This window comes from Thunnus maccoyii, chromosome 23 (assembly GCF_910596095.1).
Source record: "Thunnus maccoyii chromosome 23, fThuMac1.1, whole genome shotgun sequence".
NCBI classification, from domain to species: Eukaryota; Metazoa; Chordata; class Actinopteri; order Scombriformes; family Scombridae; genus Thunnus; species Thunnus maccoyii.
The window spans coordinates 23,489,804-23,502,209 of NC_056555.1; the positions used below are offsets into that span (position 1 = coordinate 23,489,804).

Below are 12,406 nucleotides of genomic sequence, written 5' to 3' on the forward strand. Positions count from 1 at the left end.
ATTTACCAGGTGCAATGTGAGATAAATGTCAATTTAAATTAATTTCACATTTTTGTCATCACTTCCTGTCAGTTTATAACAATCATAACTAATGACTCATTAATGATGAGCTGGACGTGGATCAGCAGCAGATGAATTAAATGAGGATCCCGTTTCTGTTTCTTTTTTGTTGTTGTAGTAGTTGTTTCTAAAATAAAGAAAATCTCTGAGACACAAAGCTGTGCAGTGTCTGTGTGAGTGTATGAACTTTGGTGGTGGAAGTGGTTGTGATACAAGGGGCACCAGCTAAACTCTTGCCGAGGGCACCAAACTGGTCACAGCCAGCTCTGCATACAGTAAAATATTTTGGACCCTCTTCAAAGAAGTATAAATAAATAAATCTGTGCTGTTTGGAGTAGGGAATTACCATTTAAAGACTGATATTTATACAGCATTAACCTGCTTTTGATTTTTGGAAAGTGCCACATTCATATCAGAAAATTCTCAATCCAAACACCAAACTTGTATGTTTTAATGCCACTTTTAGTATCTGGATACTCTGAACTATACTGCAGAGACTTGCTATGCCATAAAAACTGTCTCTCATGTACGTTCAACCCTCAATCATTTGTAGCATCATTTGTTTTTTACTTAATATTTACCTGTGATGTCTGCATCGCATATCTTAGATCCAGTTTTGTTTGCTTCTCCTATTTTTTATTTTATTTTTTATCTTTAAAGATTTATTTTTTAAAAAGTGCATCATATCATTAATTAAAACATTTTTTCTACAACACATTAATCCCAATTTAAACCACAAATAATGAATTATGTAATAATAGAATATATGTTAAAGACAAAGTGTGTGATCTCAATGTAAAGTTAAAAACAGGATTGAAACCTCCTTTGCACTTGAATCATACATACAGTATAAATCCCCAACGTCACCAACTAGTGGAAATAATCTTCTGGTAAATATTTCTGTAGAAGTTCACACTGTGTGTTGGGAACATGTTTCATCTCATTTGCAAAGTGAGATCATTTCTCCACTTGAGTTCTTTTTGACACACCAGCTCTATAATGTTCAAATCATTTGTTATCATGTTGATATGTGAAATATATGTTAAAATATATCATATTTCCCTTTTGTTTAACATGTAAACAATATAAATTATTGTAAAAAATAGTGCAAAACTAATTAGAAGTCATTAATATTTTTTTCACCCGTCTGCAATGTAGAAATCAAATCTCATTTTAATGTTGACTCATCTGTTTATATTTGTTTATGTCCACTACAACAGACATTTTCTGTGAAACATATTAAAATGTATTTTCTCTGTAACGGTTTTATTAACTATTAATGTGTTAAGTAGACACATAGGAAACCTTCTCGTTTCTCATCAATTTCTGGAAGTTTTACATTTAACAGAAGTTCAGTCATTTTTGTAGGTGTACAGTGTAATATTAAAATTATTATTGAATTAACTTGATGACTTTTATTGGTTTATTTAACAATGAAAATACATATTAATAAACATATTAATGTTAGTTAAGAAAATAGCATGCAGCACATCATACTACATTGTCAGCTACTATTTAAAATATGCGACACAGAAACACATCATACAAGACATATAAAGCAATAAATTGGGAAATATTAATATTAATATAAATTTAGACACTAATAGAAACATGAAGAACAGAAGCACAGACATGAAACGCACAAATAGTTCATAAGATCCTGAACAATAATCACTGTGACTGAATTAAACATCAACTTGTAACAGTCAATCTAAAATAAACACTCACATGACTACAATGAGTGTTCTAACTTTACAACCCATCAGATCAATATTGTCATCAATCGCCTTTTAATTTCACTCCAGACTGAAAAGCGAGGTGTGCATTTATATGATTAGATTATTTGATATTTAAACGGTAAAACGTTTTCTTACTCCACTTCCTGTTTTGTTAGTTATGCTGCTCTTCTGTCATGTCTTAATCTCTTACCTGGAAACTTATTTATCACAAGTTGACAGTTATTGATCACCTCTTTGCTTTGGGACTTAAGTTGTCTCATTTTATACAACAAAAGTAGGTGATCAATCATCTTTCTGTTCTTTCTGTTTATTGAGTTTGAGAGAGAGAAGTTGTTAATGACCAATTTAGGTTAAAGTAGATGCTGTAAGCTTTTAATGGCCTTTAAATCACAGTGTTATTGTTAGTTACAGATGTGGAAGTTATGTATATAGTGAAGTTATTGGAAGTGATTTGTTGTTAATTGCCATGATTGCACTAAACTATAATGATGTGTGGTGAATGGTGAGGCAGGAGCTGTATGACATGCAGGTGTTACCAGTTAAGGCTCAGTGTGCATGTTATCTTTATTAGTAAAGTTAAATACCATATTCTTGTAAAATCTATGGTTAGATCTAATAATTATTATACATCTCAACTTTTCTTTATGTTGTGCATAGTAGTAATGAAAGATAATTTACATTATTATATGATTTGATTGATAGTGGTTGAACTACTCTTTGCTACTTGTTATTTTTCATCACTTTGGCTGATAAGTTAAATTAGTGATAATTTCCTCAATAACGTGCATAAGAGTATTATTATTTGCAGTTGTTTCACTCGCTATATATTCCTTTTATATGTGTTTCAGAAGCACACACCCTCCTATCCTCATACACCTTTAAATGAGGCAACAATGAAGGTTCAAGTTCAAGTGGAAATGACCAAGTTTGTCATTTAACCCCTAAAACTAAGAAACAGTGACTAATCAGACGTCCTGCAGCGATTCCTCTTTTCACATCAGCAGTTAGTAACCTTGAAATAACCTTCAGATAACCTTGAGCAACAACAAATCTGCCAGTCTTGAAGATTGCATGCTGTTATTTGTCAGCAGAGGGAATGCTAACTGTTAGCTTGTGGACGACAGAGTAACATCAGACAGCTTGATGATCCCTGACTGTTCCAGGATCAGCAGCTTGGACAGCGGTTGTGTCTCTTCGCTGCAGAATGTTGTAATGATCCACCTGAGCTGTACAGGAGAGCAGGAGGAGGAGAGAGACTGGAGACTCTCAAACCTTTATCACACATCAACACATTATTTTACACCAAATAGCTTTTCAGTTGACTGTAGCCTTGATGTGATTCAGAAGACTCCAGAGAGATGAATCAAGCCACCGAGGCTGAAATGTTGCTTAACGGGTTAACTGTTCACAGCATGAAGCAAAGAAACACACTGTATTAAAAACACAACAAGCACAGATCAGAAACACCTGCAGCTTCATCAAATTCCTGCTTTACAAAGAAAAACACACCTGCCAGCTGTTATTTAGCTGCACTGTACATAGACAAAGTCCCAGCCATAAGTATCTGTGCTGTATGTGTCAGAGCAGGACTGACTAACATTTATCAGTTAGACTCAACAACATGAACAGTGACGCTGATCAGAGAGTGAAATCTAACGCTGCATTTTACATGTGAAAGCAGAACTGCTCCAAGTATCAAAAACACCTCACTGATATTCATTATTAACATTACACAGGACAACCTGATATTTATTGATCAGCATTGATCACAGAGACACACTGGTACAACTAAATATTAAAGTGAACACAGACTGAGCTGTCTGACCTTAAACCAGATGATTTGTTCTCACCTTCCTCTGAAGAAAAACATCCACCATTTTATTCAAATCCAAGTCTGATTCATTTTCCAAATGACAGAACTGAGATGTTTTCTTGGTTTTCTTTAGAGACGCACAAATCTCACTTTTTCTCTCCTGATACTGACTCTCAGTACTCAGAGTATCTGCTGATACTGAGTACCGATCAATACCACTGCTCTCTTTTTCCCCAAATTACAATCTGTAAACCTGATTGGGATCATTTTAATGTGAGAACATGAGGTCAGAGATGCTGTGGCAGTAAAAACTGAGTCAGCAGCTGCTGAGACTGAATGAATGTTGAAAAACCAGCCACAGTTTGTGACCAGTAATAAGAATAAAAACTAAACTGAAACTATTTCATTCATTCATCATCATTTATCATTAATGACTTATTATGGCAGCTTGAATCTGCTGAAAATACATTTTATTTTGCTTTATTTTCTGACTGGAATAATAAGACAAGAATCAGAGTCAGAACTGATCAAATCTTAAAGCTGGACTCTAACGAGGAGCTTCTTCTGTGAAATAAACAGAGGTGGAGGAAGTATTCAGATCAATTACTCAAAAGTATCAATACTACAGTGAAAAAATACTCTGTTACAAGTTAAAGTCCTGCATTTGTAAAATCTAAATCTGAAAAGTAAAAATAAGTGAAATAAATGTACTGGAGTAAAAAGTATAAAGTATTATTAAAATGTGTGTACTCAGGTAAAGTACAAGTACCTGATGATTGTAGTAAAGTACAGTACTTGAGTAAATGGACCAGTGGAAATAAAGAAAACAAAGATGATGGTTTGATGTTTTACTTCAACACTGAATCTAATCCAGCTGCTGCAGCAGTTTTACAACCTTAAAGCTACTTAAGGGGAAATAAATAAAAGGTGGAAACTGGATTAGAAGAGGTTCATAAAATGTCAAAGCTTCCTGTTTCACAGCTGATATTTATGTAGATTTATTGGAGTTGTGTCCATGTCACAGGTTTGAACCCAGCTTGTCTCCCTGTGAGACAAAAACATTGTCTCACAGGGAGTCTCACAAAGCTCATTGTTGATGCAGCAGCATCACCTGCTGTCCAAACCAACAAACTACCTGCTACTGTCCACAAGAATACATTACAACCACAATCAATATTTCATTCACTAACACATGAAATATTATCCAGGGTAGAGCTGCTAACGGTTGTGTTTTTAACATTTTACAATAAGTTACCAAAGAAAAAGCAAATGACAAATCCTGATAATTGATGAATTATTAATAAATACTTCCTGAATAACTGTGAATGACGGAATATACACTCACTGAGCACTTTATTAGGAACAGCACACTAATACTGGGCAGGGCCTCCCTTTGCTCCCAAAACAACCTCAATTCTCGGTTGCATGGATTCCTCCAGATGTTGTTTTTCTGGTTCCAGCAGAAATAACGACAACATAAGAGCTTTGTTTCAGAACAACATTGTTGCTGTTCCCTGTACAATATCATACTGGAATTATTATGTGAAAGATAGAAACTGGAGAAAAGTTTGGACTCCACAGCAAAGCTTTTTCATATCTGATGAGGTCAAATACATTTTTAAAAGTTGATTCATGAGTTTTATCCTGTAACATTTTTCCTTCAGAAGTTAAAAACGATACTGATGTGATGTTTTCTTTCTGTGAATTACAACCTGAAACTGTTTCTCTCTTATTGTGGAGCTGCAGATTCACCCATAAACTCTGGAAAGACATGAAGACCTTCATAGTTCAAAACTTTTCCCTTTTCTTCAAAGATGTTATTTTTAGTTTCTATTTACATGATAAAGACAATGACTCTTATTTAACTTATGAATTTAGATTTTATTATTGCAAAATTCTACATCCACAAAGTAAGTTTAATAAAACAAAACATCCGTTTAGAGCTGCTAGGATTAGTAGATTAATCAAACAGAATGGGGAACTATTCTGATTATTGTTTATAGTTATTTTATGAAAAAATGACAAAATACTGGTTCTAGTTTGTCAGATGTGAATATTTTCATTTTCTTTACTTCTGTGATAGTAAACTTGTTAACTTTGAGGATCATTTAATTTCAGAAAAAGCTGCTCAGCAATAAAACCAACATTGTTAAGCGTTCAGCTGATTGAGGCAGTGGAGGAGAACAAACACCTCGAGATCTACACTGATAACAAACTGAAGTCAAACTATCACACTGACTTTATTTTGAAGAAAAGACAACAACGGCTTCTTTGATTCTAACTGTTTTATGTTGAGGTCCTTTTATACGTTTTTCATTCAGTGTGTTGTGACATTCTGCATCCTCTGTTGCCATGGTAACGCTGATGCTGCGCAGAAGGACTTGCTCAGCACAATAAACGGCGCTGAGCAAGACAGCCTTACCGACATCTACCAAACCCAGAACCTGTCAAAGACTGAAAACCTGCTGCTTCACCCACAACACCCTGTTCAGTGAGCTTCAGCTCCTCCCATCAGGCCCACGTCTTCAGGCCTCCAGCTGCAAAAGTAACAGAGCGAGGAATTCCTTTATCCCATCGGCCATCGCTCTCTATAACACACAGCAGCACATAAAAACTCCTGGTACTCACAGCAGTACTGTAGTCAGTGGTGCACAGTGGAAAGTATGGTATTGTGTATATTTCTGGGCTGCATTGTGTCTTCTCTCACATTGAATCTTTGTACTCCAGGAGCACTGCTGGACGCTGCTGTGTAGTAGTTTAGTGTATTTTATGAAGGATGTGTGCCATGTGTGGACTATGTCTTGGATTGCTTTTTTCTTCTTAGTGTGTGTTTTTCTTTTATTGTGTTTGTTAAGTTTTGGACAAACACTGCAAACCAATTTCCTTCTCAATCTTAATTTTTCTCTTTTTTTTGACATTTCATAGACAAAATGATGAATAGAGACATCTCTAACTAGATTTACTCTCCTCTCCTCACATGTTTTAAAATGTCTGTTTCATGTATTTATTCCTCCTTGTTGTGTGTGTTCAGTCTGTATGGGCTGCTGTTTTCTTGTATCGTCACATGGTGGCGCTGTTTCCTTGTTTGTATATTTCACTTGATTTCAGCAATAAAGTTAAAGAATAAAGAAAACACAGACAATCTAAAGTTAGTAAATTTCCTGGAAAGAACCAAGTACTTTAGCAGTAATTTACAGGTCAAATAAAGACAGTGTTCAGTTGGTTCACTTCCAATGAATGAATTCCAGTTGCTAAGCTAGCATAAGCTAAAGTCTTTTAGTCAGTTCACAGCAGGTCAGACAAACATGCAAACATGTTTCATCTGCAGAAAAACACACAATTCAACATATATGAGAATAAAGTTTCCAATAATAAATGACTGATGAATAAATATTAACTCAGGTGGATATGGAAATCTATAAATAGACCAAATTACACAGAAATTTATTCCCTGGAAACTTTGAAGAAATTAATGAGAAATTATAAGAATAATGGAGCTTTAAAATAAAGCATAACCATAAACTCAGATGGCGTCCTGGTGGTCCAGTGGTTAGATAAAAAACATCTAACAGATCCACAGAAACAAAACAAAGAACACAGATTCAATCAAATATGCTTCGTTTATACACAAAGACAGAAACAATAACTACAATAAAAATAGATGTTATACATGAAGCTGAAGCTTGACACAGAATAAAAACACTGCAAGTTCATTTATTTCCACAGATGTTTATTAGAATTTGGTCTTTGTTTCCCACCACCATCATCCCACCACCCTCCCTTCACAAGTCTATAAAACTTCTCAAAACCAACGTTACACAATGTTTTACACAAAACTAACAAACATACAGGAAGAAAATAAACCAGTAAAACACACATTAGATTCACATTTTAGATATACAGCATATAAAACAACAATAATCAGTAGATCAGTGGATAAAATGAGTTTGAAGAAGTGATTTAAAGGAAGATAATGACTTATCAGACTGAGCTCCTCAAACAGGTTGATCCAGAGCCCTGACAGCAAAGACCAGGACCCAAATTTATCTGTGCTGATAATCAGCACTAATTCATTTCCCATCACTCAGTGTCAAGTTATAGAAAAGCAAGCTGCATTCATGCAAATGGTGGCTTTATTTATTTCATGATTCATTAGTTTTAAACTGCTGATGGCAGAGATATATTTCAAAGAGCTGTAAGGACACATAAGTCAACAGCAGGTTTAGCTGGAGATGAGTTGGACAGTGGAGAAGATACATTTCATGTTTTAATGAAGTTGTGCCCAAAGTCTGTTTGCATCATTATCACTGTGTGCAGTGTTGTACAATACATGCAAGATGCTGCACTAATGCAGAAAAACAAGATGTAAAGGATGTGATTGGATAGAGCTGGATCACATGATCTCACCTACAAGTTTCAATTATATAGTTATTGTTAAAGCCTCCTGATTGGCTGACCAGTGTTTACTTACAGCCTGATGCAAATGACTTGTTAAATATCGTTATGAGATATAAACTATTAATTTCAACATCATATTTTTGCATCATCATCAACCTTTATTTAAACAGGGAGGGCCATTGAGAGCAAACTCTCTTTGACAAGGACGCCCTGAGTCCAGTACATATAAAATAACATGAAAGTTACATTAAACATCAGCAACAAATCATATATAAGAACAATAGAAACAATAATAGTACATATAAAAACAATAAAAGCTCTTAAAAATGAAAGTATCAACAGATTATACAACAAACAGGCCAAAGATATCAACATAAGGGACAACATCAATTCAAACACACCTGCATTCACACTGCTCTATGTCAGTCAGAAGAGATTTCAATTGATTAAAAAGGATTATTTTGTCTCATTTTACAAGCTTCTGCAGATTGTTTCACTTCGTACTTAAAAGCCAGTTTCACAATCTCAGTACTAACATGATAGTTAAAAAAACATATAAAAGCATATAAAAGCTGGATACCTTTAATATTTACACACAGAGCAACTCTGAAATGTCATCTGGAGCCATGAAGAGCCTTTAAAAGTAATCAATCAAATCTTTCCAATCAATCCTAAAACAAACAGGTAACCAGTGAAGTGATGATAGAAATGGAGTAATATGATCTCTTTTCCTGCTTTTACTTCAAAGTCTGACAGCAGCAGTGTTCTGTGCTGGTTTTATAGATATTATTTGAATATGTTTTAATGGTGAAAACAGGACTGGACCAGCTGCTGATATGATCATCAAAACTTAGACTGGAATCAAAAAATACAAAGTTTTTCACCACAGAACCAAGATATGATTTGACCTGCATGCAGGTTTTCTGGACCAATGATAAATTCTTTCTGAATTGAACTGAATGAAATTTGTGGACATCCAATCTGTCACATCTGTCACATCTGGGCCCATATTTATCAAGCGTCTCAGAGCAGGAAATCACTCCTAACTGGCCAAAAATGATCAGAGTGACGCATCTCTGCTTCTACTTTTAGGAGAAAAAGCCTTTTATCAACTTTCCAAACTTGGTAAATGATTCGTATCTCTGCCAATATTTCAGAGCTGCAGGAGATGGAGTTCAGGCAGAGATATTCCCTGAGAGGAGAGATGTTTTGGGAACGCTTGATGACACTGAGCTTATTAAAAGATTGTTTGGACTAAAACAGAATCATTAGTGAGACTGACTTTGTGTGGGATGCAGAGGAGAACACATGATGTTTCTACACAACATCATTTAAATAAATACAGCACGTCCTCACAATGTTACACTTTATGGTAACGGAGAAAATGCAGCTGTGCAACAGTGACGATTCTGTCAGAAGCCACAATGATGGAAGTCATGACTCAAACTTTGATCTGGCTTAATGCACGTCGTAAAGATAATGAGCATGACGAGGGTCCTCAGTTACAGCCCACTAAAACTTTGATTTACACACAATCATGTCAGCTGCATAATGAAAGATATCTCAACTTCATTACAACAGCTCAAATATTTTATAGGCTTATTTTTTATTGAGGCTCCTTCAAATAACAGCAGAGCTACAGTCTGATATTTGAGAGAGGAGGATGCACCTGAACAATATATGTTTCTATTGTTGCGCTGTATTTACCTTCATGTAGAGAACACAAGTTAACTTGGGGAGTAGTTGAAAGAGGAATTGGACAGTGGAAGAGAAGATGTTCTTCATGGAGACGGTTTGCAACATGTGTCTGTGCAATATGTGCAAGATGCAGCACTATTACAGGCTGTGAAACCATGTGGCTGAACCAAGATCATTTCACACAGTTGAGTCTAATTACCTGTTATCTTCATTAACATATAGGCTATATTTATCTCTCAGGCTTTCTTTACACTTTGTAAATATCATCTTATAATGAATTTTGGCATCATAGTTTTGTTCCATAACCTTGGTAAGTTACCTGCCTGGTTACCTGCTTATACACATAATATACCAAATTACCACTGTTTCATATTTCCAGCTGAGACTGTGAGAAAACTACAACACGTCATCATTATTTCTACTTTGCTGCTCTGACTGTGGTAAAACAGCCACGTCTCACTCTCTCCCAGGAGTAATCCTTCTCCTGCTGACAGTCACAGTAAATTCTCTTCTGCTTCATTAATTAGTTTTAGTCCTCGTTAACTCTCAGTGTGATTCTGAGACGCTTGATAAATATGGGCCCAGGGTCAGAGTCTGACTTATAACACCTGTTTATTAATCTTTTCTGCATCAAACAGCTCATGTATAACACATCTGTAAAGTGCTGATTCAACCAAATCCAGAGATAACTGTTCAGTTTGTAGTCAGTTAAGAGACTTAAATGAAGATGACAAAATCCAGATCCAGACTCCGGTCCAGATGGATCATCAGGATCCAGCTGATCCTCTCTCAACACACACTCCTGGATGTTCACTCACACTCTGACAGAGATCATCACAATCTGATGAGAGAAGAAGAAACAACAGAGGTCATAAATCAGTGTTTAGTGAGACTCACTTCATCAGCTGTCAGTCAGTGATGCAGCACATCCAGTATAAAGAGCAGCAGGGACTTCAGTCCTGTTCAGACCAGAAGTGGAACAGCTGTGCAGCGTAGCCTGCTTCCTTTCAGCTCTCATGTTAACGTGGTGGAGTGAACACACTGAGCTCCAAGCTCACACACCTGCACAGACTTTTGCTATCAAGTCTGTTTACTCTGCAGATTTCACTCAAGCACACAGAGGAAATAAAGTGCTGAGAGTCATGAACACATCATTACTGCAGAAACAGAGACATTCACTCATCAGTTTACTGATGGATTTACTGTTGATACATGTCAACTGTTAGAAAAGTTGAAAGCTACAGAGTCTCTGTGGGATTGAAGATCTTTCCTGCTGTTAAATCATCACATGACAATCAGTCAGAGCTCTCAGCTAAACAGCTGCTGTGATTCCTGGACTTCAGCAGAGGTTCTGGTCTGTATAAAGACCACATGGTTACTAAACGTAATGATGCTTGTGTGAAATGAGAGCCAGTGATTTGCAGGCTGCAGTCAGACTGATCTTAGAGCTCTGACAAAGATGAACTGATCAATTCTTTAGTGTTGAAATGAGAGAACAAACACTTTCAGATCAGATTTGATGGTAGGACAGTTTGATGATGAGGACCACTGTCTCTATACATCTTGTAAGGCTGTCAGCTGTAATCCAGCTTTATTTCCTGCAGACATGAACACAACAACAACAGTCGTCTTCACATCAACTCAAACACTTGATCACAACAAGCTTCTGGCTGATCTGATTGGCTGACTGTTCTCTCTCTCTGTGTCTTTCTGTCCAATCCTGAAGCCTGTCACCATTCTCCTCTCGCAGCTTCACTGAGGAAAGCAGCCACTGAGAAGGTTGAAGGTTCACCAGGAAATACTGGATCTTTGCTTTGATACTAACTGTGTTTAATACAATACTGCTGAAACCAGCACAGACTGACTCCAACTCTCTACTGACCTCAGAGTCTCCAGTCTACAGCCTGGACTCTTCTGAAGATCAGACAGCTGCTTCACGTCCGAGTACTTCAGGTTATTTCCTTCTAGAAACAGACGTCTCAGATGGGATGAGGGGTTGGACTTCAGAGCTGAGGCCAGAGAAGCACAGCTGGTCTCTGACAACCTGCAGCCTTCCAAACTGAATAAAGAATAAATGACGTCACTTTAGAAAACAAAGTTCATGCTTGAAATCATTCAATGTTTCATAATCTGTTCAGAGCTGAAGAAGATTTAGAATGTAGAAGTTTAGAAAGTTGTAGATGTGATCTCTAGATCCCCTACGAGACAGCCAGAGTCAGCTGACCATCCTGAGTCACCACAGTCCCGTAAACTGCGGCGGGTCCACAGACTGAAACTATTCACGTCACGGTTTATGGGACTGTGGTGACTCAAGGCAGCTAATATAGCAGCTAGCATCTACGTTACTTTTACACTTAAAATAAGATTTTTGTGCACGTTGTAATAACTCGATTTAAACAAAGTGGACATTTTACACATCATGCTGCTCTAACTGAACCATTTACAACAAGTAACCACTGCACACACACACAACACGGAGCACATGTACATGTTTACTGAGTAAAGACACAAATGCAAAGATCCATCTCTGGATTTCAATAATCAATTATTGATCATTCAAATAAGAATCGCAATTAATCTGAAAATCTATTTTTTTGTCCTAAAGTTTAGAAGATGGAAACTCCAAACAGCTGAACCCAACAGGATGCAGGTTAAAAACTGTCAAATAGAAAAGATAAAAACAGAGTTTCAGGGGTTC

The 12,406-nt window shown here is 36.3% G+C and overlaps 1 protein-coding gene across 1 annotated transcript in view; it reads right to left on the reverse strand.

Moving 5' to 3' along the window:
• Window positions 1–12,406, reverse strand: part of LOC121890744 (NACHT, LRR and PYD domains-containing protein 14-like) — a 135,915-nt gene that overhangs the window by 95,057 nt on the left and 28,452 nt on the right. The window contains exon 13 of the mRNA XM_042403271.1: window positions 11,591–11,767. Coding sequence (XP_042259205.1) covers window positions 11,591–11,767 — 177 coding nt within the window. The remainder of the gene's footprint in view (window positions 1–11,590; window positions 11,768–12,406) is intronic.